General features: G+C 41.3%; 1 protein-coding gene across 1 annotated transcript; it reads left to right on the forward strand.

The window, feature by feature from the left end:
• LOC311108601 (melanin-concentrating hormone receptor 2-like) lies at positions 1-27,460 on the forward strand (the record flags this gene model as incomplete). The annotated part of the gene is made up of 5 exons (XM_084151261.1): positions 1-200; positions 11,228-11,437; positions 25,202-25,396; positions 26,489-26,608; positions 27,130-27,460. 5 exons carry the CDS (start codon positions 1-3, stop codon positions 27,458-27,460), a joined length of 1,056 nt encoding a protein of 351 aa, XP_084007387.1.

The raw sequence follows: 27,460 nt of genomic DNA on the forward strand, positions 1-27,460 counted from the left end.
ATGGAAGGACGTGCATTCTGGAATCGGACCTCTCAACAAGTTCTTCTCAATGAATCTTGGGACAATGAGTGCAATGACCCTGATCATGTTTATTATAATTTTGTCCATCTAACAGAGACCACTATTTTACCTTCTCTCATTGGATTCCTCTGTTCAACAGGGCTTGTAGGAAACATTATGGTCTTGGTGACTATCCTAAGGTATGTATCACAGCATTCCACTGGGCACACAGTTGAATCAAAGTTGTTTCAACATAATTTGTCAACATATTGTGACGTGGAATCAACGTGGAAAATACGTTGGATTTGAAATAAGTTATCAACCAGTACTGTTTTCATCTAATTTCAACCAGTCTTGTAAACATTGCAATTAAGGTAAAACTTAAACTTAAATTGATTTAACCTGACTAATGGGTTCATACATCAATCTAATTTCAAGATGATCATCAGAACTATGTATATGTTGAAATTGCATAGAACATTCCACAGAAACATTTAAAATATTTGTAATCCTATATTGAATGGTTGAAAATATGTCGAATTTCATAATTGATTGTTTGAATGTTGATAGTAAAATTGTATGTCTGAATCAATGTCATTGTTTCAACATCATGCCATCAGGCTATTTTGCACTATGGCCTATTTATTGCCTTACCTCCATAATTTATTACATTTGCACACACTTTTTATAGATTTTCTATTGTGTTATTGACTGTACGTTTTGTTTATCCCATGTGTAACTCTGTGTTGTTGTTGTTTTTATCGCACTGCATTGCTTTATCTTGGCCAGGTCGCAGTTGTAAATGAGAACTTGTTCTCAACTGGCTTACCTGGTTAAATAAAGGTGAAATAAATAAAAAAATCACCTAAATAAAGAGGCATATTGAAATAAAATGTGAAGCTACAGTCCAACTATTCCTGCCTGAACAGTGGCTCCTACTGTTATATGAGGGGTAATGCACTTCGGTGAGAACATCTTTAAATGATGATAATTGGTTGTGTTCACGATTCAAATCCAGTTTGTCTACAAATGAATCACTGATATGTTGGATTCACGTCTCCATCTCAACCATAAATCAAAGTTAGAATAGCACAAAATCAAATAAAACTTGAAATGCACTTAAAATAGTTTGATTTGATTTAGTCTATTCTTCAACTTTGATTTTTGGTTGAGATGGAGACGTGAATCCAACATTTTGTAGATTACATTTTTAAAAATCAACCAACCATCCTTCATATAAAAGACAATATACAAAGGTAAAAGTGTATTATTCAAATCATGAATTTGGCATCCTATTTATAGGGCTAACGGAAACTACTTCTAAACTTCCAAAGATCCAATCAACCATTGATGAATGATAGTATACAGTGGGGAAAAAAAGTATTTAGTCAGCCACCAATTGTGCAAGTTCTCCCACTTAAAAAGATGAGAGAGGCCTGTAATTTTCATCATAGGTACACGTCAACTATGACAGACAAATTGAGAGAATAAAATCCAGAAAATCACATTGTAGGATTTTTTATGAATTTATTTGCAAATTATGGTGGAAAATAAGTATTTGGTCACCTACAAACAAGCAAGATTTCTGGCTCTCACAGACCTGTAACAACTTCTTTAAGAGGCTCCTCTGTCCTCCACTCATTACCTGTATTAATGGCACCTGTTTGAACTTGTTATCAGTATAAAAGACACCTGTCCACAACCTCAAACAGTCACACTCCAAACTCCACTATGGCCAAGACCAAAGAGCTGTCAAAGGACACCAGAAACAAAATTGTAGACCTGCACCAGGCTGGGAAGACTGAATCTGCAATAGGTAAGCAGCTTGGTTTGAAGAAATCAACTGTGGGAGCAATTATTAGGAAATGGAAGACATACAAGACCACTGATAATCTCCCTCGATCTGGGGCTCCACGCAAGATCTCACCCCGTGGGGTCAAAATGATCACAAGAACGGTGAGCAAAAATCCCAGAACCACACGGGGGGACCTAGTGAATGACCTGCAAAGAGCTGGGACCAAAGTAACAAAGCCTACCATCAGTAACACACTACGCCGCCAGGGACTCAAATCCTGCAGTGCCAGACGTGTCCCCCTGCTTAAGCCAGTACATGTCCAGGCCCGTCTGAAGTTTGCTAGAGTGCATTTGGATGATCCAGAAGAGGATTGGGAGAATGTCATATGGTCAGATGAAACCAAAATAGAACTTTTTGGTAAAAACTCAACTCGTCGTGTTTGGAGGACAAAGAATGCTGAGTTGCATCCAAAGAACACCATACCTACTGTGAAGCATGGGGGTGGAAACATCATGCTTTGGGGCTGTTTTTCTGCAAAGGGACCAGGACGACCTTTTCCGTGTAAAGGAAAGAATGAATGGGGCCATGTATCGTGAGATTTTGAGTGAAAACCTCCTTCCATCAGCAAGGGCATTGAAGATGAAACGTGGCTGGGTCTTTCAGCATGACAATGATCCCAAACACACCGCCCGGGCAACGAAGGAGTGGCTTCGTAAGAAGCATTTCAAGGTCCTGGAGTGGCCTAGCCAGTCTCCAGATCTCAACCCCATAGAAAATCTTTGGAGGGAGTTGAAAGTCCGTGTTGCCCAGCGACAGCCCCAAAACATCACTGCTCTAGAGGAGATCTGCATGGAGGAATGGGCCAAAATACCAGCAACAGTGTGTGAAAACCTTGTGAAGACTTACAGAAAACATTTGACCTGTGTCATTGCCAACAAAGGGTATATAACAAAGTATTGAGAAACTTTTGTTATTGACCAAATACTAATTTTCCACCATAATTTGCAAATAAATTCATTAAAAATCCTACAATGTGATTTTCTGGAGAAAAAAAATCTCATTTTGTCTGTCATAGTTGACGTGTACCTATGATGAAAATTACAGGCCTCTCTCATCTTTTTAAGTGGGAGAACTTGCACAATTGGTGGCTGACTAAATACTTTTTCCCCCCACTGTACCTAGCTACACGTTGAAATGATGATGTCCTTTGGGCAAATCCAACCTCAGTCTGAATTTACTTTCATATACAGCTTGTGTAAGAAAGGAGGAGTTACTTACAACTATTCAATGTTATTTAGGTAGTCTATGCCAGGGTCACTGTTCAGGCAGGAATCGTTTGACTGTGACTTCACATTTTATTTCAATATACCTCTTTATTTAGGTTGATAGCATGACATTGATTCAAACATACCATTTTACTATCAACATTGAACCAAGGTCAAATAAAATGTCTAGTCAAATATAAAATTCAACATAATTTCAACCACCCAATGCCTTCTACATTGATATCACAACAAAGCTAACAGCTTTTCTGCAAAAGTTAAGCAGATGGATTCACAAAATGTTATAAATGGTAATGAATTTCCTTTATAGAAACAACATTCTAACATGTGTAGTATCTGTTCTGTTTAACAGTAAATATTTAATTCAATAAAAATGTCCCATTGTTAAATTACCTTATGCCAGATTATGAGAATAGTTCAATCATGTCTGATTTGATTAAGATGCCAAACACTTTCCATTACCAATGACCACTGTACCCACAGTTGCCTTTTCATTATTGAATTCACTGATAACACTGATCTGTTACTGTGCATTGTAAGATCATATGTAATCACTCATTATACAAAATAGGCCTATGCTCTGTTTAACATGAGGGCGTTAACATAACTGTTGTATGAGATGCATTTTAATAAACTACCATGTGACATTTCGTTTTTTCCGAAAGTGTGCTCTTTGTAAATCCACGTTAAGCACGCTTGACTGTGGAAACCCATTTTCCTTCAGTTTGCTGCTTTTAACAATGTGTTACTCGTAATTCATTGCTATCAGTGTGGGTGAATTCATTAAATTCTTATTTTTAGTTTTATCTGAAGAGGATCGATTAACTTGGAATGTGGCCTTTCCCTTTATGAGAATCTGATCAATGTGAGACTCACTGATGGGGAGAAGGGCGGGGTTGGGTGGAAAGGGGGTTTCAATCAATCTAATGAGTATGTGTAGATTAAATGGATTAACTGTGCTGATTATGTGAAGGCATATTTTCTCACCCGCTGTGGCCGACCACCCTATTGCTCAGGGATGGGCAACTCCAGTCCTTGGGGGCCTGATTGATGTCAAACTTTTCCCCCAGCCCTAAAGCTAACACACCTGTATAAACTACACTGAACAATAACATAAACACAACATGCAACAATTTCAATGATTTTACTGAGTTACAGTTCATATAAGGAAATCAGTCAAATAAAATAAATAAATTAGGCCCTAATCTATGGATTTTACATGACTGGGAATACAGATATGCATCTGTTGGTTACAGATACCAGAAAAAAAGATAGGGACATGGATCAGAAAACTAGTCAGTATCTGGTGTGACCACCATTTGTCTCATGCAGCGCAACATCTCCTTCTCATAGATTATTAATTTTAATCGTTTTTTTATTTAGGGGGTAAATCCGTTTTAATATAGCAGATGGATTGTGGCTTCCATCAATGTAATTGTCTGCATAATTTCCAATCCCCCATATATTTTCTTTGTAAATATATGTGTGTGTGTGTGTGTATATATACAGTGGGGAGAACAAGTATTTGATACACTGCCGATTTTGCAGGTTTTCCTACTTACAAAGCATGTAAAGGTCTGTAATTTTTATCATAGGTACACTTCAACTATGAGAGACGGAATCTAAAACAAAAATCCAGAAAATCACATTGTATGATTTTTAAGTAATTAATTTGCATTTTATTGCATGACAGAAGTATTTGATCACCTACCAACCAGTAAGAATGCCGGCTCTCACAGACCTGTTAGTTTTTCTTTAAGAAGCCCTCCTGTTCTCCACTCATTACCTGTATTAACTGCACCTGTTTGAACTCGTTACCTGTATAAAAGACACCTGTCCACACACTCAATCAAACAGACTCCAACCTCTCCACAATGGCCAAGACCAGAGAGCTGTGTAAGGACATCAGGGATACAATTGTAGACCTGCACAAGGCTGGGATGGGCTACAGGACAATAGGCAAGCAGCTTGGTGAGAAGGCAACAACTGTTGGCGCAATTATTAGAAAATGGAAGAAGTTCAAGATGGCGGTCAATCATCCTCTGTCTGGGGCTCCATGCAAGATCTCACCTCGTGGGGCATCAATGATCATGAGGAAGGTGAGGGATCAGCCCAGAACTACACGGCAGGACCTGGTCAATGACCTGAAGAGAGCTGGGACCACAGTCTCAAAGAAAACCATTAGTAACACACTACGCCGTCATGGATTAAAATCCTGCAGCGCACGCAAGGTACCCCTGCTCAAGCCAGCGCATGTCCAGGCCCGTCTGAAGTTTGCCAATGACCATCTGGATGATCCAGAGGAGGAATGGGAGAAGGTCATGTGGTTTGATGACACAAAAATAGAGCTTTTTGGTCTAAACTCCACTCGCCGTGTTTGGAGGAAGAAGAAGGATGAGTACAACCCCAAGAACACCATCCCAACCGTGAAGCATGGAGGTGGAAACATCATTCTTTGGGGATGCTTTTCTGCAAAGGGGACAGGACGACTGCACCGAGATGGGTCGTGGCTGGGTCTTCCAGCATGACAACGACCAGAAACACACAGCCAGGGCAACTAAGGAGTGGCTCCGTAAGAAGCATCTCAAGGTCCTGGAGTGGCCTAGCCAGTCTCCAGACCTGAACCCAATAGAAAATCTTTGGAGGGAGCTGAAAGTCTGTATTGCCCAGCGACAGCCCCGAAACCTGAAGGATCTGGAGAAGGTCTGTATGGAGGAGTGGGCCAAAATCCCTGCTGCAGTGTGTGCAAACCTGGTCAAGACCTACAGGAAACGTATGATCTCTGTAATTGCAAACAAAGGTTTCTGTACCAAATATTAAGTTCTGCTTTTCTGATGTATCAGATACTTATGTCATGCAATAAAATGCAAATTAATTACTTAAAAATCATACAATGTGATTTTCTGGATTTTTGTTTTAGATTCCGTCTCTCACAGTTAAAGTGTACCTATGATAAAAATTACAGACCTCTACATGCTTTGTAAGTAGGAAAACCTGCAAAATCAGCAGTGTATCAAATACTTGTTGTCCCCACTGTATATATCAAAAAATCTTGCATATCTTAATTTATTACCACAATTAACAAATAATATGGGTAATAATGTAGGAAGTTCAGTTCATATGAAGTATTGTTACCTATAACCAGGATTGACATTACAAAAATTACATTTTTGGCAAGCAATTATTATTTTGGCAAACAATAATTGTGATTCATCCAGTATTGTCCCTAACATCATTACCCCATAGCAACAGATGTGGGATACATAAAAACACACTCATACACTCTCCCCACCCTTCCCCTACAAACAACCACAAGCTCAGATGTTCAACAGTTGTTCCATCCCCGAGCCCAACTCAAGAGAAGACTTGATGTGCGAATGCATATTCAGTTGTAGCTGTTTTAGAAGGCATGCAAAATTGAGCAAGAATGGGGAGATTTGTGCCACCAGGGCCACAATAATTAGCACCCTTTCTGATTGTCAGAGTGTGACTCCCTCCCCATGGGTTACTGCAGCTAGTGTTGCCAGCACTGCCACTACCTGGGTGGGGGCACCCCACCGAAATTCCCACCTGTTAGGTACAAAGTCCATCAAGGTTCTCATTAGCAGCTTTGAGAAATTCCTTGTATCTTATGCTCACCCATCCGGGGGCTTTGGCTTTGTTCTCCTTAGTGTGTGGGTCGCTCTGGTGGATGCCTAGGGTATAGGGTTGGGGACCGTTCCACCATGATAGGACAAATAAATCAATATTTATAATTTATTTTAAAATGAATATCCCATATCTGCACAAAATTGAAAGCTATCTCTGTCACAACTCCTGCTCGCAGACACACACACATGGGCTCTGGCATTTGCAACCATTTTCACTCACTTAACGCCACACTTTTCCAAACACAAAAACACACCCCACCTTCCATCACAATACACCAGCACATACCCACATACTGTGCCTTCTATGTCCTCTGTTTGCTGTTTTTATCCCTACCATGTTGATTCCTACCTAAATTCGGGCTTTTGAGTACTTTTGTGTTCCAGTTCCTTGTATTTGAAGATGTATTATTTCAATAATTATCCTTTCTTCTAATGCTGTCTTTTATCTATTTATAAATACTATGAATAGAAAGTCAGATATTAATTATTTTACAACATTCCCTATCTTGAATGTTATAGTGTATATGTATTTTATTATTACAATCCCTACCATGGATAGTATTGGGTGTTCCATTAATCAACTCCTCTATGGGAACTTGAACAGTTGATTATCAATGTACAGTTTCTCGACAACAAGAGCTGCGTTTCCCTTTAAGTCTATTCACCTTGAAGAGTGGGTCCAGAACTTTGCACTGTTCTGCAGTTTCCTTTGGGAACTGATGATTCATTCCTATTTTCATGCCAGCGAGTCTTTTGCCCAGGCTTTTGACCATTATTTTATCTTTAAAACATGTGTGGTGTCGAGAAAACGTTGCTAATTATGCTGTGAAAACAAGGAAATCCGCTGACACTGTACTTTGATTATAAAGGTTTATTTATATCAAAGGGTTCCAGCGTCAATTTACAGATATCTGCAGACATCTGGAGAACAACGGCCCAATCAGTTAATATGTTGTTTCTCCCCGTCCTTTGTTCAGAACATGGTATTTATCCTATGTAACATAAGATGGGTGGTTTTTGACAGACCAATCCCCGGCCTCCCCACATATCTCCAAATGTCCTCTATTCCAAGAAACCTATGTAGTAATGCTTTCCAGATGTTTCAGCAAATCAGAGTAGAGTTCATCCATTACACCATTTGCAAATGTCAGCAAAATCATAGACCCTCAGACACTACACATGCTAATTTGGCAACGATTGAGCACTCGTATCGCTGTCCTCTGTCCGAAACGATGTACATGTTCAAGTTTGATTTTGTCGACACTATCGCCTGGGATCTGTAGCGGTTTTAGAAGGAATTCTTTCACCACACTTTCAGGATCTTCACCCTCATTCTCTTTAATACCAGTAAGTACCAGATTCTCGCATTGATCTAGTCTGTATTTCAAGTAAGGCTTCTCTCAGAAACATGTTCTCCTTTTTAAGTTCTTTAACGTCCGTTTCAGTACTATTGACTATACCTTTTAGCTTGTTTGTTTCTTTCTCCATTGTCACAGCTTTTCATCACTCATTTCGAGGCTCCCCTTCATCTCCTTTATTTATTTACTGACAAGTTAAAGTACGCCCAATTTATCATTTATTGATTTTAGCAGGTCGGTTTCCACTTTTACTGTATCAAGTGGTGAAAAGCATAAATAATCTGTGTCTGTCGAGGAATCTCGTAGATTCTCTTTGAGTTTAGTTCTCAATTTTTTCCCTGGTTCCTCTCCAACATGTTTTGGCCTTGACTGTGTTTGTAATATTTATCATTAACCTTCGCTAGCCTTATACGTTTTTGGGGGTTATTATCCAGCTTGAATGAATTTTGCCCACGAGTAAATAGATCAGTGTAGTGCTACTATTTAGTCAGTTTTAGAGATATTGAATATTGCGATTTCTCATTAGGCATTCTGCACCGCCATCTTCAGTCTGCCATCTCTCGCCCGTCCGTTCTAGAATTACCAAACGAGAGATTGAGGTCAGCTGATACCTCAATGGGTGACATGTCTGGTGAGTATGCAGGCCATGGAAGAACTGGTACATTTTCAGCTTCAAGGAATTGTGTACCGATCCTTACGACATGGGGCCGTGCATTATAATGCTGAAACATGAGGTGATGGCGGCGGATGAATGGCATGACAATGGGTCTCAGGATCTCGTCACGGTATCTCTGTGCATTCAAATTGTCAGCGATAAAATGCAATTGTGTTCGTTGTCCGTAGCTTATGCCTGCCCATACCATAACCCCACCGCCACCATGGGGCACTCTGTTCACAACGTTGACATCAGCAAGCCGCTCGCCCACATGGCGCCATACATGCTGTCTGCCCATCTGCCCGGTACAATTGAAATCGAGATTAATCCGTGAAGAGCACACTTATTCAGCGTGACAGTGGCCATCGAAGGTGAGCATTGCCCACTGAAGTTGGTTGCGATGCCGAAATGCAGTCAGGTCAAGACCCTAGTGAGGACGACAAGCACGCAGATTAGCTTCCCTGAGATGGTTTCTATTATTTGTGCAGAAATCCTTAGTTTGTGCAAACCCACAGTTTCATCAGCTGTCTGGTTGGCTGGTCTCAGACGATCCCGCAGGTGAAAAAGCCAGATGTGGAGGTCCTGGGCTGGTGTGGTTGTGAGGCCGGTTGGATGTACTGCCAAATTCTCTAAAACGTCTCATAGACTAGGCATAACAGTACATTTAAATCCAGGATACTCAAATTAGTATGATATGTTACGTTCGGTATGGTCACAGAAGACATATGGTTATAACGCGAACGTCTAGCAACCCAAAGGTTGCGAGTTCGAATCTCATTATGAACAAGATTAGCAACTTTTCAACTACTTACTACTTTTTAGCTACCTTGCAACTACTTAGCATGTTAGCTAACCCTTCCCCTAACCATAACCTTAACCCTTTTAGCTAACCCTTCCCCTAACCTTAACCCTTTTAGCTAACCCTTCCCCTAACCCTAACCCTTTAACCTAACTCCTAAACTTAACCCTAACCTCTAGCCTAGCTAACATTCGTAACATATTGTACTTTTTGAAAATCCGTAACATTTTGCACGTTTGCAAATTCGTAACATATAATCCAAATTGTAATTCGTAATATATCATATGAAATGGGTGACGGACATCCACAAATTAATACATACCATACGAAACGTAACATATCATACTAAATGGAGTGTCTCGGATTTCCGTACAGTATAATATGAAATTCTCTGAGACCAGGTTGCAGTATGGTAGAGAAATTAACATTCAATTCTCTGGCAACATCTCTGGTGGACATTCCTGCAGTCAGCATGCCAATTGCACTCTCCCTCAAAACATGAGACATCTGAGGCATTGTGTTGTGTGACAAAACTGCACATTTTAGTGGCCTTTTATTGTCCCCAGCACAAGGTGCACCTGTGTAATGATCATACTGTTTAATCAGCTTCTTGATATGCCACACCTGTCAGGTGGATGGATTATCTTTGCAAAGGAGAAATGCTGACTAAAAGGAAATTAAACAAATTTGTGCACAAAATTTGAGAGAAATAAATAAGCTTTTTTTGTGTATGTAACATTTCTGGGATCTTTTATTTCAGCTCATGAAACATGGGACCAACACTTTGCATGTTGCGTTCATAGTTTTGTTCAGTATAATTGCGTTCTACACTGAAGACAATGATAAGTTGATTATTGGAGTCAGGTGTGTTAGCTGTGTCACCAATCAGGCCCCCGGGGACTGGAGTTGCCCATCCCTGCTACAGCTACAGAAACTCAGAGATATGGATTCAGTGGAGAGTGACAGCAATAACATGGAACAATCATACATTAAAGGCATTCTCCAGGGGATTTCACTCCACCGCACTGTACGTGCACCACTGCAGCACAAATTGGATGTGTTCTCACTGTATTCCTCCATGTTGGTGTCAGCAGCTCCTTTAGATCAGCGTTTCCCAACTCCAGTCCTCAAGTACCCACAACAGTACACATTTCTGTTGTAGCCCCGGACCAGCAAACCTGATTGAACTTGTCAACTAATCATCAAGCCCTCAATGAGTTGAATCAGGTGAGTTTGTCCAGGTCTACAACAAAACTGTGTGCTGTTGGGTGTACTCGAGGACTGGAGTTGGGAAACATTGCTTTAGGTGGAACAATGGACTTGAAAAGCAATCCTAAAGATCCCATTTACCGGGCTGTGTGTACTGTGTACACTAAATTGTAGATGTCCTCTGTCTTACAGAGAGTCTTTGAAGCAAGGCCTTTGTTTGGGATGGGTTGCGAACCAGCAAGCTTGTGTATGACAATAAGAATGTTAATGACATCCTCCACCATCACCAACCTACCTACCATTTTTTCTGCCCTTTGAGGCAGAACAGCCCACAGGACAAAAATTGAACAAGCACAGATGAAGGTTGCTTTGTTGTTCGATGTGATCAGTATGCAGTAGTTATGCAGTCCACTATTGTTAGTTCTGAATGTATAAAACACAGAGTACAGACAGTGCTAAGATGTGTGTTATTCTACAGGACCACAAAGAAGACAGTCCCAGACGTATACATCTGTAACCTGGCCGTGGCTGATGTGGTCCACGTGACGGTCATGCCCTTCCTGATCCACCAGTGGGCGCGTGGGGGGCACTGGGTGTTTGGCAGCACCCTCTGCACCATCATTACCTCCCTGGACAACTGCAATCAGGTGGCCTGTGCAGCCGTCATGACCGCTGTCAGCCTGGACAGGTGAGTCATATGAGATGGGAGTCAGTTTGCCTGAATGCCAGTCTGTTTGTGTTCTATTGCCGGTTGTCAATAGAGCACAGCTAGAAGACTGGCACATAAAAACACCAAAATTACAATTAGGAAATCAATTTCTGTCCTAAGCCCTGATCTTCACATTTTCATATTTGGAACATGTCCTTGCATGCCATGCACGGAGTATGTAATAAGACACTTCATTAGATTATGTTCATAACTGGGGAGTTGACTTTGCCAAGCTGTTGAAGGTTAAGTGTCTCATTAGTGGAAAAAGGTGTATAGTCAGTTCAAATCAAAGTTTATTGATCGCGTACACAGATTTGCAGATGTTATCGCAGGTACAGCGAAATGCTTATGTTTCAACAGTGCAGTAATATCTAGCAATAAAATAAATTTTAAAACCAGAAATTAAGAAATATCAGAACTAGCAATGTCAGAGTCCGAAATATTAATATATATCAGCCTATTGAGTCCACTGTTCACTCACACATAACTACCCTACACCTTGAGCTCTTTCTTCTCTCTCTCTCCAGATAAAATCCCACTCGATCCCATCCCCTCCTTCCTTCTCCAGACCATCTCTGGAGACTTAATCCCATTACTCACTTCCCTCAACAACTCATCCCTGATCATGGGGATTGCGTCATTCGTGAATCTGTTGGGCGGTATGCAAATTGTAGTGGGTTTAGGGTGTCGGGTAAGGTGGAGTATCACAATTCCAGTGGGTCAGAAGTTTACATACACTAAGTTGACTGTGCCTTTAAACAGCTTGGAAAATTCCAGTAAATTAAGTCATGGCTTCTGATAGGCTAATTGACATCATTTGAGTACAATTGGAGGTGTAACTGTGGATGTATTTCAAGGCCTACCTTCAAACTCAGTGCCTCCTTGCTTGACATCATGGGAAAATCAAAAGAAATCAGCCAAGACCTCAGAAAAAAAATTGCAGACCTCCACAAGTCTGGTTCATCCTTGGGAGCAATTTCCAAACGCCTGAAGGTACCACATTCATCTGTACAAACAATAGTACGCAAGTATAAACACCTTGGGACCACGCAGCCGTCATACTGCTCAGGAAGGAGACGCGTTCTGTCTCCTAGAGATGAACGTACTTTGGTGCGAAAAGTGCAAATCAATCCCAGAACAACAGCAAAGGACATTGTGAAGATGCTGGAGGAAACAGGTACAAAATTATCTATATCCACAGGAAAAAGGGGGTAACTTGCAAGCCGAAGAACACCATCCCAACCGTGAAGCACGGGGGTGGCAGCATCATGCTATGGGGGTGCTTTGCTGCAGGAGGGACTGGTGCACTTCACAAAATAGATGGCATCATGAGGAAGGAAAATTATGTGGATATATTGAAGCAAAATCTCAAGACATCAGTCAGGAAGTTAAAGCTTGGTCGCAAATGGGTCTTCCAAATGGACAATGACCCCAAGCATACTTCCAAAGTTGTGGCAAAATGGCTTAAGGACAACCAAGTCAAGGTATTGGAGTGGCCATCACAGAGCCCTGACCTTTAGCTAAGGTGTATGTAAACTTCCGACTTCAAATGTATATACACACATACAGTTGAAGTCGGAAGTTTACATACACCTTAGCCAAACACATTTAATCTCAGTTTTTCACAATTCCTGACATTTAATCCTAGTAAAAGTTCCCTGTTTTAATGACTCCAACCTAAGTGTATGTAAACTTCCGACTTTAACTGTGTGTATGTATGTGTGTATATATATATATATATATATATATATATATATATATATATATATATACTGCTCAAAAAAATATAGGAAACACTTAAACAACACATCCTAGATCTGAATGAATGAAACAATCTTATTAAATACTTTTTTCTTTACATAGTTGAATGTGCTGACAACAAAATCACACAAAAATGATCAATGGAAATCAAATGTATCAACCCATGGAGGTCTGGATTTGGAGTCACCCTCAAAATTAAAGTGGAAAACCACACTACAGGCTGATCCAACTTTGATGTAATGTCCTTAAAACAAGTCAAAATGAGGCTCAGTAGTGTGCGTGTGGCCTCCACGTGCATGTATGACCTCCCTACAACGCCTGGGCATGCTCCTGATGAGGTGGCGGATGGTCTCCTGAGGGATCTCCTCCCAGACCTGGACTAAAGCATCCGCCAACTCCTGGACAGTCTGTGGTGCAACGTGGCGTTGGTGGATGGAGCGAGACATGATGTCCCAGATGTGCTCAATTGGATTCAGGTCTGGGGAACGGGCGGGCCAGTCCATAGCATCAATGCCTTCCTCTTGCAGGAACTGCTGACACACTCCAGCCACATGAGGTCTAGCATTGTCTTGCATTAGGAGGAACCCAGGGCCAACCGCACCAGCATATGGTCTCACAAGGGGTCTGAGGATCTCATCTCGGTACCTAATGGCAGTCAGGCTACCTCTGGCGAGCACATGGAGGGCTGTGCGGCCCCCCAAAGAAATGCCACCCCACACCATGACTGACCCACCGCCAAACCGGTCATGCTGGAGGATGTTGCAGGCAGCAGAACGTTCTCCACGGCGTCTCCAGACTCTGTCACGTCTGTCACATATGCTCAGTGTGAACCTGCTTTCATCTGTGAAGAGCACAGGGCGCCAGTGGCGAATTTGCCAATCTTGGTGTTCTCTGGCAAATGCCAAACGTCCTGCACGGTGTTGGGCTGTAAGCACAACCCCCACCTGTGGATGTCGGGCCCTCATACCACCCTCATGGAGTCTGTTTCTGACCGTTTGAGCAGACACATGCACATTTGTGGCCTGCTGGAGGTCATTTTGCAGGGCTCTGGTAGTGCTCCTCCTGCTCCTCCTTGCACAAAGGCGGAGGTAGCGGTCCTGCTGCTGGGTTTTTGGCCTCCTCCACGTCTCCTGATGTACTGGCCTGTCTCCTGGTAGCGCCTCCATGCTCTGGATACTACGCTGACAGACAGAGCAAACCTTCTTGCCACAGCTCGCATTGATGTGCCATCCTGGATGAGCTGCACTACCTGAGCCACTTGTGTGGGTTGTAGACTCCGTCTCATGCTACCACTAGAGTGAAAGCACCGCCAGCATTCAAAAGTGACCAAAACATCAGCCAGGAAGCATAGGAACTGAGAAGTGGTCTGTGGTCACCACCTGCAGAACCACTTCTTTATTGGGGGTGTCTTGCTAATTGCCTATAATTTCCACCTGTTGTCTATTCCATTTGCACAACAGCATGTGAAATTTATTGTCAATCAGTGTTGCTTCCTAAGTGGACAGTTTGATTTCACAGAAGTGTGATTGACTTGGAGTTACATTGTGTTGTTTAAGTGTTCCCTTTATTATTTTGAGCAGTGTATATTGTGTGTATACAGTACCACTCAAACGTTTGGACACACCTACTCATTCAAGGGTTTTTCTTTATTTGTACATTGTAGAATAATAGTGAAGACATCAAAACTATGAAATAACACATGTAATCATGTAGTAACCAAAAAATGTTAAACAAATCAAAATATATTTTATATTTGAGATTCTTCAAAGTAGCCACCCTTTGCCTTGATGACAGTTTTGCACACTCTTGGCATTCTCTCAACCAGCTTCATGAGGAATGCTTTTCCAACAGTCTTGAAGGAATTCCCACATATGCTGAGCACTTGTTGGCTGCTTTTCCTTCACTCAGCGGTTCAACTCATCCCAAACCATCTCAATTGGGTTGAGGTCGGGTGATTGTGGAGGCCAGGTCATCTGAGGCATCACTCTCCAATTTGGACTCATCAGACCAAAGGACAGATTTCCACGGTCTAATGTCCATTGCTTGTGTTTCTTGGCCCAAGCAAGTCTCTTCTTCTTATTGGTGTCCTTTAGTAGTGGTTTCTTTGCAGCAATTCGACCATGACATCCTGATTCACGCAGTCTCCTCTGAACAGTTGATGTTGAGATGTGTCTGTTACTTGAACTCTGTGAAGCATTTATTTGGGCTGCAATTTCTGAGGCTGGTAACTCTAATGAACTTATCCTCTGCAGCAGCGGTAACTCTGGGTCTTCCTTTCCTGTGGTGGTCCTCATGAGAGCCAGTTTCATCATAGCGCTTGATGGTTTTTGCAACTGCACTTGAAGAAACGTTCAAAGTTCTTGAAATGTTCCGTATTGACTGACCTTCATGTCTTAAGGTAATGATGGACTGTTGTTTCTCTTTGCTTATTTGAGCTGTTCTTGCCATTATATGGACTTGGTCTTTTACCAAAGAGGGCTATCTTCTGTATACCCCCACCTACCTTGTCACAACACAACTGATTGGCTCAAACGCATTAAGAAGGAAAGACATTCCACAAATTAACTTTTAAGATGGCACACCTGTTAATTGAAATGCATTCCAGGTGATTACCTCATGAAGCTGTTTGAGAGAATGCTAAGAGTGTGCAAAGCTGTCATGAAGGCAAAGTGTGGCTACGTTGAAGATTCTCAAATATATAATATATTTTGATTTGATTAACATTTTCTTGGTTACTTTTTTGGTCTTGATGTATTTAAAGGAAAACTCCACCCAAAAAGCTATATTTTTGTTTCATTAGTCCATTGTTGATATTGTCCCAAAATGTAACTTTCAAAATACAGGAATACCACCGGTATTTCTGTATTTTGATATCATGGATGGGTCAGTCCTTGCATCCATAGTTCTGTCTATGAATTTGAGAGGGGTTACATTTTTCCAGCCCCATCCCTCATATTTTTACCAAAACAGGGGTGGGGAGTACCCTTTGTTATTGTTTGTACTGCTTATTGCCGCTTTAACGTCAATTATCAAAAAACTAGTAAACTCTGATTTTTTTCATATTTAAATATGTTGTAGCTTAGACCCTACTTTACATCATCTGTTTTTGTGTTGTGCCCCCATCGGTTGAGACACAACACGCTCTTGAATACAGGGTGGGTGTCATTTCAATCATAGAAATATAATTCATAGAATGGACCTATCCCTTCAGACCACTTCAATTTAGCTGGTGCACCATTGAAATTTTAAATGATTTGAAATTGTAACTTCTAATTACTACCACAAAGATGGCCGCCGGTCCACCCACCGTCGAATGTCAACTTAGTTATTTTTTATTGCTTTGGTACTACTTTCACAAGCCTGTGGTACATTTTCACAACTTTTAGTACAAAACTTAAAACTGGTCACATTTATAACGTCTTTCATTCAGAACCTGTCATTGTGCATTCATTTGGATTGTAAACATCTCTCACTATAAGGTGAATGCACCAATTTGTAAGTCGCTCTGGATAAGAGCGTCTGCTAAATGACGTAAATGTAAATGTAAAAATGTACACAACCATTGATTCAAAATGTTTATTGTGAAATGTAATGAGAACATTGGTTTAATCACCAAAACACAACATAATTATATATTTTCAATTTAGTTGTTTTAACTACCAGTTAATCCAATAGCAAACAATGCATCATTAGGGTGGGGGTAGGTCAATCTATGGGTTGAAGGCGGGAGAGGGGCAGAGGTGTTTGTTTTGGAGGGGTGTGGTGAGTGAGTGTATGCATTCCATATCTGTTGACAATAATGTAGAATTTATACTGCCAGCCCTTGTTATAGGTAACAATCTGTCAATTGTGGGAATAAATTAAGATATACAAGATGTTTTAATATTTATCTTTTTAAATAACTAGATGCAGCACAACACTCAATTATCAAGGAACTTCTTAATGGTAAGTTTACAAACATATACACTGCTCAAAAAAATAAAGGGAACACTTAAACAACACAATGTAACTCCAAGTCAATCACACTTCTGTGAAATCAAACTGTCCACTTAGGAAGCAACACAATGACAATAGATTTATTGACAATAAATGTAACATGCTGTTGTGCAAATGGAATAGACAACAGGTGGAAATTATAGGCAATTAGCAAGACACCCCAATAAAGGACTGGTTTTGCAGGTGGTGACCACAGACCACTTCTTTTTTTTTCTTCTCAGTTCCTATCCTTCCTGGCTGATGTTTTGGTCACTTTTGAATGCTGGCGGTGCTTTCACTCTAGTGGTAGCATGAGACGGAGTCTACAACCCACACAAGTGGCTCAGGTAGTGCAGCTCATCCAGGATGGCACATCAATGCGAGCTGTGGCAAGAAGGTTTGCTGTGTCTGTCAGCGTAGTGTCCAGAGCATGGAGGCCCTACCAGGAGACAGGCCAGTACATCAGGAGACGTGGAGGAGGCCGCAGGAGGGCAACAACCCAGCAGCAGGACTGCTACCTCCGACTTTGTGCAAGGAGGAGCAGGAGGTGCACTGCCAGAGCCCTGCAAAATGACCTCCAGCAGGCCACAAATGTGCATGTGTCTGCTCAAACGGTCAGAAACAGACTCCATGAGGGTGGTATGAGGGCCCGACGTCCACAGGTGGGGGTTGTGCTTACAGCCCAACACCGTGCAGGACGTTTGGCATTTGCCAGAGAACACCAAGATTGGCAAATTCGCCACTGGCGCCCTGTGCTCTTCACAGATGAAAGCAGGTTCACACTGAGCACATGTGACAGACGTGACAGAGTCTGGAGACGCCGTGGAGAACGTTCTGCTGCCTGCAACATCCTCCAGCATGACCGGATTGGCGGTGGGTCAGTCATGGTGTGGGGTGGCATTTCTTTGGGGGGCCGCACAGCCCTCCATGTGCTCGCCAGAGGTAGCCTGACTGCCATTAGGTACCGAGATGAGATCCTCAGACCCCTTGTGAGACCATATGCTGGTGCGGTTGGCCCTGGGTTCCTCCTAATGCAAGACAATGCTAGACCTCATGTGGCTGGAGTGTGTCAGCAGTTCCTGCAAGAGGAAGTCATTGATGCTATGGACTGGCCCGCCCGTTCCCCAGACCTGAATCCAATTGAGCACATCTGGGACATCATGTCTCGCTCCATCCACCAACGCCACGTTGCACCACAGACTGTCCAGGAGTTGGCGGATGCTTTAGTCCAGGTCTGGGAGGAGATCCCTCAGGAGACCATCCGCCACCTCATCAGGAGCATGCCCAGGCGTTGTAGGGAGGTCATACAGGCACGTGGAGGCCACACACACTACTGAGCCTCATTTTGACTTGTTTTAAGGACATTACATCAAAGTTGGATCAGCCTGTAGTGTGTTTTTCCACTTTAATTTTGAGGGTGACTCCAAATCCAGACCTCCATGGGTTGATACATTTGATTTCCATTGATAATTTTTGTGTGATTTTGTTGTCAGCACATTCAACTATGTAAAGAAAAAAGTATTTCATAAGGTTATTTCATTCATTCAGATCTAGGATGTTATTTTAGTGTTCCCTTTATTTTTTTGAGCAGTGTATATTATGGTAAGTATAATCAAAACTTGTATCTCATTATGGTAAGTGGTGAAATAAGTATAGCTAGTTATAATTGTAATTGCTTAGCAGATAATAAGAAAAGTCGATCAGTCTTTACCTGGCTAAAAGAGAAGGAATATAATATCTATTGTTTACAGGAAACTCATTCAACACCTTTAGAATAAGTTGTATGGAAAAAGGACTGGGGGGCGAAATATATTTCTCCCATGGGCAAAGAAAGAGGTGATGATATTAATTAACAATCATTTTAATCCGAATGTGCAAACTGTTCAAACAGATCCTCAAGGAAGATGGATCCTTTTAAATATGCAATTGGACCATAAACAGATTTGTCTCATTAATCTACATGGTCCAAATAATGATGATCCACGCTTCTTTGAAAATATATATAATAATTTATCGAGATTATAATACGGTTTTAAGTATCTCAATGGACCGCAAAGGAATTCACACTACAAACTATCACCCTCCTGCACTTTTTAAATTACGAATATTATGGATATATTGGAACGAGTGCCTTGCAAAAGTATTCATCCCCCTTGGCGTTTTTCATATTTTGTTGCATTACAACCTGTAATTTAAATTGATTTTTTATTTGGATTTCATGTAATGGACATTCTCAAAATAGTCTAAATTGGTGAAGTGAAATGAAAAAAATAACTTGTTTCAAAAAATTCTGAAAAATAAAATGGAAAAGTGGTGCGTGCATATGTCTTTGCTATGAAGCCCCTAAATATGATCTGGTGCAACCAATTACCTTCAGAAGTCATATAATTAGTTAATTAAAGTCCACCTGTGTGCAATCTAAGTGTCACATGATCTGTCCCATGATCTCAGTATATATACACCTGTTCTGAAAGGCCCTAGAGTCTGCAACACCACTAAGCAAGGGGCACCACCAAGCTCTGCAGATTTTCCTGCGAAGAGACAGAATCATTAGATAATTTGTTTTGGTACTGTCCATTTGTAGTTTGTTTCTGGTCACAGGTCCAGGAATGGCTGAAGGATTGCAATATTTACCTGGAGCTAACCCTGCAGATGGCACTACTGGGTGATCTGAAAAGTCATAGTCAATCGATCAATAATATAATACTTTTAGCAAAAATGTTTATTTTCAATTTACAATCTGTAGAAACAATGAGAATAGAAGGGTTCAGAACTTTTGTGAAACATCACAGTACAGTTGAAAAATATATGGCAAATAGAAATCCAATATGGATGGTGTTAGGAGATAGATGGGAGGTGTTGAATGGAGCTGAAGGATGGGACTAATAACAACTCAAAACAACTAATAACAACAAGATCACTAATGTAAAGCATACTGTGTCCATAATAAGTATATAGGTTATAGGTTGAGAGCTTTTGTGAAAGAGCACAGTTAGAGATATATGGCACATAGAAGCAAACCGGATGGACATCATGAAAATGATCAGAGAGGTTGAGGGTAGAGGAAGTTCAGGGGTAAAACAAACAAAATAGAATTATTGTAAAATTGACTGTGTCCATAAAATGTATATAGTATGTATAACCTGAAAGTAGAGGCCTAAGCGTTGTTGTTCACTAGTTTACTCCAATTAGGGAAGGGGTGGTGGGGTTGGAAAGTAATAAAGGGAAATATATTTTTAAAAAGGATGTGTGTGTGTGTGTGTGTGTGTGTGTGTGTATATATATATATATATATACTACCGTTCAAAAGTTTGGGGTCACTTAGAAATGTCCTTGTTTTCGAAAGAAAAGCAATTTTTTTGTCCATTAAAATAACATCAAATTAATCAGAAATACAGTGTAGACATTGTTAATGTTGTAAATGGCTATTGTAGCTGGAAACGGCTGATTTTTAATGGAATATCTACATAGGCGTACAGAGGCCCATTATCAGCAACCATCAGTCCTGTGTTCCAATGGCACATTGTGTTTGCTAATCCAAGTTTATCATTTTAAAAGGCTAATTGATCATTAGAAAACCCTTTTGCAATTATGTTAGCAATAAAACTGGCCTTCTTGAGACTAGTTGAGTATCTGGAGCATCAGCAATTGTGGGTTCGATTACAGGCTCAAAATGGGCAGAAACAAATAACTTTCTTCTGAAACTCGTCAGTCTATTCTTGTTCTGAGAAATCAAGGCTATTCCATGCGAGAAATTGCCAAGAAACTGAAGATCTCGTACAATGCTGTGTACTACTCCCTTCACAGAACAGCGCAAACTGGCTCTAACCAGAATAGAAAGAGGAGTGGGAGGCCCCGGTGCACAACTGAGCAAGAGGACAAATACATTAGTGTCTAGTTTGAGAAACAGACGCCTCACAGGTCTGCAGACTTACCGGTTTTCTTGGCGAAATGTTCTCATGATCGAATTGACCTTCAGATTGAGTTGAACTAATCTGGCAGCCTCTGCCATGGTAAGGCCTCTGTTTAAATGCCCGGGAAAATAGGCATGAATGATCAGTTCCCGAAGGAAATTGCAGAACGGCGCAAAATTCTGTACCCACTCTTCAATGTGAATAGAATAAAAGGGGAAACGTGTAGCTCTCGTAGTCGATAAACTATAAACTATCAGAATAGAAAGGTTCAGAACTTTTGTGAAACATCACAGCACAGTTGAAAATGATATGGCAAATAGAAATCAAAACTGGATGGTATTTGGAGATAGATGGGAGGGGTTGAGGGAAGCTGAAGGATGGAACTAAAAACAAACAAAAGATAACTGATGTAAAATATACTGTGTCCATAAAATGTATATTGTATGTACTGTATACAGTGGGGGAAAAAGTATTTAGTCAGCCACCAATTGTGCAAGTTCTCCCACTTAAAAAGATGAGAGAGGCCTGTAATTTTCATCATAGGTACACATCAACTATGACAGACAAATTGAGAAAATCACATTGTAGGATTTTTAATGAATTTATTTGCAAATTATGGTGGAAAATAAGTATTTGGTCACCTACAAACAAGCAAGATTTCTAGCTCTCACAGACCTGTAACTTCTTCTTTAAGAGGCTCCTCTGTCCTCCACTCGTTACCTGTATTAATGGCACCTGTTTGAACTTGTTATCAGTATAAAAGACACCTGTCCACAACCTCAAACAGTCACACTCCAAACTCCACTATGGCCAAGACCAAAGAGCTGTCAAAGGACACCAGAAACAAAATTGTAGACCTGCACCAGGCTGGGAAGACTGAATCTGCAATAGGTAAGCAGCTTGGTTTGAAGAAATCAGCTGTGGGAGCAATTATTAGGAAATGGAAGACATACAAGACCACTGATAATCTCCCTCGATCTGGAGCTCCACGCAAGATCTCACCCCGTGGGGTCAAAATGATGACAAGAACGGTGAGCAAAAATCGCATAACCGCACGGGGGGACCTAGTGAATGACCTGCAGAGAGCTGGGACCAAAGTAACAAAGCCTACCATCAGTAACACACTACGCCGCCAGGGACTCAAATCCTGCAGTGCCAGACGTGTCCCCTTGCTTAAGCCAGTACATGTCCAGGCCCGTCTGAAGTTTGCTAGAGTGCATTTGGATGATCCAGAAGAGGATTGGGAGAATGTCATATGGTCAGATGAAACCAAAATAGAACTTTTTGGTAAAAACTCAACTCGTCGTGTTTGGAGGACAAAGAATGCTGAGTTGCATCCAAAGAACACCATACCTACTGTGAAGCATGGGGGTGGAAACATCATGCTTTGGGGCTGTTTTTCTGCAAAGGGACCAGGATGACTGATCCGTGTAAAGGAAAGAATGAATGTATTGTGAGATTTTGAGTGAAAACCTCCTTCCATCAGCAAGGGCATTGAAGATGAAACGTGGCTGGGTCTTTCAGCATGACAATGATCCCAAACACACCGCCCGGGCAACGAAGGAGTGGCTTCGTAAGAAGCATTTCAAGGTCCTGGAGTGGCCTAGCCAGTCTCCAGATCTCAACCCCATAGAAAATCTTTGGAGGGAGTTGAAAGTCTGTGTTGCCCAGCAACCGCCCCAAAACATCACTGCTCTAGAGGAGATCTGCATGGAGGAATGGGCCAAAATACCAGCAACAGTGTGTGAAAACCTTCTGAAGACTTACAGAAAACGTTTGACCTGTGTCATTGCCAACAAAGGGTATATAACAAAGTATTGAGAAACTTTTGTTATTAACCAAATACTTATTTTCCACCATAATTTGCAAATAAATTCATTAAAAATCCTACAATGTGATTTTCTGGAGAAAAAAAATCTCATTTTGTCTGTCATAGTTGACGTGTACCTATGATGAAAATTACAGGCCTCTCTCATCTTTTTAAGTGGGAGAACTTGCACAATTGGTGGCTGACTAAATACTTTTTTTCCCCACTGTAAGCCCGAAGTAGAAGCCTAAGTGTTGTAGTCCATTAGTTTACTCCAATTAGGGGAGGGGTGGTAGGGTTAGGGGAAAATAATACAGGAATATATATATTTATAAAACAATATGTGGGCGATTGGAAATGATGCAGATAATTACATTGATAGAAGCCACAATCTAATATGAACAAAAATATAAACGCAACATGTAAAGTGTTGGTCCCATGTTTCATGAGCTGAAATAAAACATCTACTCTGGTTTTGTTAAATTCACTCACTCTTATACAAATACATTGATTGCGTACAAAGCGGCAGACAAGTCCCACTAAAAACATGCAACATTTTTTAAAGGAGGTACCATAACTTGGCGGGAAAATAAATATCCCTCAAATTCGTAAATGTTATCTGGCTCAGATTAGGAACAACTAACCGATTTAACTGATTTGTGGAAGTTTAATAATTTGTGGCTTTTCTTTACCCTGAATGCCCTGTTTCTAGTGATATATACAGATGGTGTCGTGGCCTCAGTTGTATAATTGATGAGCGTAGCGGACTCCATGTCAGTGTCCCCTGCGTATTAAAGATATGCCAGTTGGATGCCGAACCCACTGAAAATCATCTCTAGCTAACTGTTCTGCTCTTGAAGAATGTGCTTATGCGCTCATGATCAAAGGTACCTTTCCATTCATTCTAAGCCAGTACAAGATGAAAACTCAATCGTCTCGCCCGCAATCTCTACACACTCTCACTCTCACTTTACAGTCTCATCTGCACTGTATTACAGATAGTAACATAGTGACCCTACCTGACTTTGTATAGATGGGTTAGCTGACAACGTCACGAAAACAATGTGCACGCTTCAATGGTGCAGAAGTCTAAGTTGTTGTGATTCTGGATGGCCAAATGGCTAGCAACAATGACAAGAAGCTGCCATGTGGGGAATCATAAGTGTCTCGTTTCAGCGACTGTAGTTTCATCTTGTTCTTGACACTGTCTTGTTTTGAGGTGCTTGATTGATTTCATGTCAATGCTAATATGGCTAAAATTAGCTAGCTAGCTAACCAACAACTTTAACGATGTATTTGAGAGACAAGTGCTCATTGTGCAAATGTATTATGTTTTCAATAAACTTTGGAGACTAAATATCGTTTACATGTTGTCAACATTCTAAAGCCAACCCTGTCTGTTTTTCCCCACAGTTACGCACGCATCGGTTTTGTTGCTAAACAACCAACCCTTCAATAGATTGTGTTGTCAGCCTATGTCTGCAAGGATAGAAATTAGGTTATTTAATGGGATTGTATGTTTGTGGCATATAGTCTCAGTGACATATAGGGTCAGTTTTGCACTCCTATGATAATGCAATTGGAAGAGGAACTCATACATTCAGAGGACAGCTGTTGTAGCCTATAGATAATTAAATCAGCATGTTTCTATGAATGATGCACCACTGACATACATGAAGACCATGCTCTTGTGCTGCTGCTGCTGTTCTTGTTATCCGAATATTGTGTAATACAGCTTGCTTATTAAGACAATTAATATTAGGGGGACTGAGATTGATTTGGAGGTTGGTCTGATTGACAAGAGCATTGATAAACTTACTGGTTTTCCTGGTTTCAAGTGCTGATGCAGATTTATCATGGGACCAGATCTAAATTCACAGTGTCGTTATTCAGTATACATGTAAATTACTCATTTAAACTAAACCTGCAGGCAATTACATCCCATTCTGTTACCCTTGAAGGTCTGAATCCTGGGTCCAGTATTCAATCCTGTATCCTCTAATTATATGGGTAACACAGAGAGGCATTTGTCTGTGTGTGAGTGAGAAGAATATTTAAAAGAAACAGGATAATGTGGTATAATACATTGTAATCTACTCCGACCCACAGATAATACATCCCTGTTGTCATGTAATTTCCCTAACAACCCATGTCACATCCTCTTGGTGCTCTTTTTGCATTTTAATTCATTTTCCTGGTTCACAGACAACCATAGTTTTGTCATATTTCCACTTAAAACGGTTTAATTGGTCAGTTCCTCACATTGACCTATCAATTGTCTCATAGGTACCTGGCGGTGGTGCACCCGTTCCGTCTGATGACCCTCCGAACCCGCTCTAAGACCATCTGGATCAACCTGTTTGTGTGGGTGGTGTCATTTGTCATGGTCCTTCCCGTCTGGGTCCACTCCAAAGTCATCCGCTTCCCTGATGGACTGGAGAGCTGCTCCATGAACCTGGTCACTCCCAAAGAGGTGCTCTGGTAAGGTCACAACCCTGACATAACATCAAATCAACATTGAATTTTGGTGGATATTTAATTGAGTTGACCAATGTGATTTCAACATTGGGTAAACCATTCCATGAAATCATGTTGTTGGTTTGCACTTGAAAGAAATATTCAGTGTTGAAAGAAATACGAAATATGATGTTAATAGAACTTGGAGTCAATGTGTTTTTGTCTGGTGGGGTCAGAGGTCAGATGAGTCATGCTGGTCTATATCATGATCCTCTGCTCCAATGCCTTATTTAACCACCCCTCCCCCCAACTAGCTTTATAAATAGGAACGCAATCACAGACTATGGGCTACATCAGGTCAGCCATTGAAGTCCAAAACTTTCCATACTAATGAGAAGACAAACCATACACATGTTATTGGCTGGGGAATTTATTGGACTTCTGCAGAAACTGTTAATAGAAATCCAAAAGTCAATTTAATTGGTAAAGAGGCCTTTTAGGGTATCAGGCAGAAAAACCACCGGAGGAACCTGATCTCAGAAATAGAGCCGCTTTCAAGCATAGTATTACTCAGTGGTAGAACAATTAACACCTGCTACTTGAGTGCTTCGTTACTCACACCCTTCACTGTAATTACTGTAATCCTGAAGACTGAATAACATTGTGAATACACTTTTAACAGTGTCAAAAAGTGTTCAGCTACAGTTCCTACATTCTATCTAATGATCAAATGTATTCATAGAAGTGGGACATCCCACTGGGCACAGATGTAAGTTCAACGTCTAATTTTGATTGACATTTGGTTGAGTTGTCAACTAACGTGAATTCAATGTGAAATCTACAAAAAATTTAACCATGTCATTGGGTTTAGGTTAAAAGTGGGGTGAAAAAATTATGAAATGCCCTTACGTTGACTTTGCAAATCCAATTAGTTTTCCACGTTGATTCAGCATTCATCACATAGATTGTTTGGGTTGAAATTATATGGAAACAACATTGATTCAACCAGTTTTCGCCCAGTTGGATGCTACTGTAGCTACTGCAAGCTGATACACATGTTCGCTCTCTCTCTCTCTCTCTCGCTCGCTCACTCTCGCTCTCTCTCTTCCCCCCCAGGTACACCCTCTATCAGACCATCACATCTTTCTTTCTGCCCCTGCCCCTTATCCTCACCTGTTACATGCTGATCCTGTGCTATACCTGGAGGATGTACCTGAAGAACAAGAGGGAACGGCGGTGAGTCACCCCCGCTGGCAGCTGCCCAGCGGGCACACATGGGCGTGCATAGAGCAAGGCTGAATAACGTCATACCCTGGGCAGGGTGAGATCATATGGTATCTCTAGTGGCAGAGCGTGTGGTCGTGGTCATCACCCGTGGCAGAGGCTGATAGTTAAACATAGACACAGAGACACACAGAGGTACTAGATACAGTAAATGTGAGGCACTAGAAATAGAGATGCTCACAGGTATGAAATTAGAGGTTTTGGTGGGTGTTCTAAAAATAAATGACATTAAAACAGTTCTATGCTGGAGAAAATTAAGGAACCATGACCTCCACTCAGTAATCTAGTCATTAGCTCTTTCTCTCTCTCTGTCAGTAGAAATTGAGCCTAAGGACAAGGTTATCCACTCAGTAAACCAAAATTATAGAAAGAATAATATCTTAACTAATGCAGGTGGGAACTTCTTGATTTATGCTTCTGTGCTGGTCATTATTGTCACTAACCCCTGCCCCTGGTTCCTCTCCCCTCCTCAGCTTCAGTGCTAACAACCAGTCCCGGGAGCGAGCCATCCGCCTCACCAAGATGGTTCTGGTCCTAGTGGCGGTTTTCCTGGTGAGCGTAGGGCCCTACCACATGCTCCAGCTGGTCAACTTAACAGTGCGGCGGCCCACGCTAGCCTACTACACCTGCTACTACCTGTCAGTGTGCCTCAGCTACGCCGCCAGCAGCATTAACCCTTTCATCTACATCCTGCTCAGCGGACACTTCCGTCGCCGGCTCACTTACCGCAAGCCGGCTAGCAGGCCTAGTGTTGAGAGGGAGCCTAGTGGGCCCCATGTCCGTACACCACACTCCAGCTTCTGA

This window comes from Coregonus lavaretus (genome assembly GCF_964263955.1).
Source record: "Coregonus lavaretus genome assembly, chromosome: 3".
Classification (NCBI taxonomy): domain Eukaryota; kingdom Metazoa; phylum Chordata; class Actinopteri; order Salmoniformes; family Salmonidae; genus Coregonus; species Coregonus lavaretus.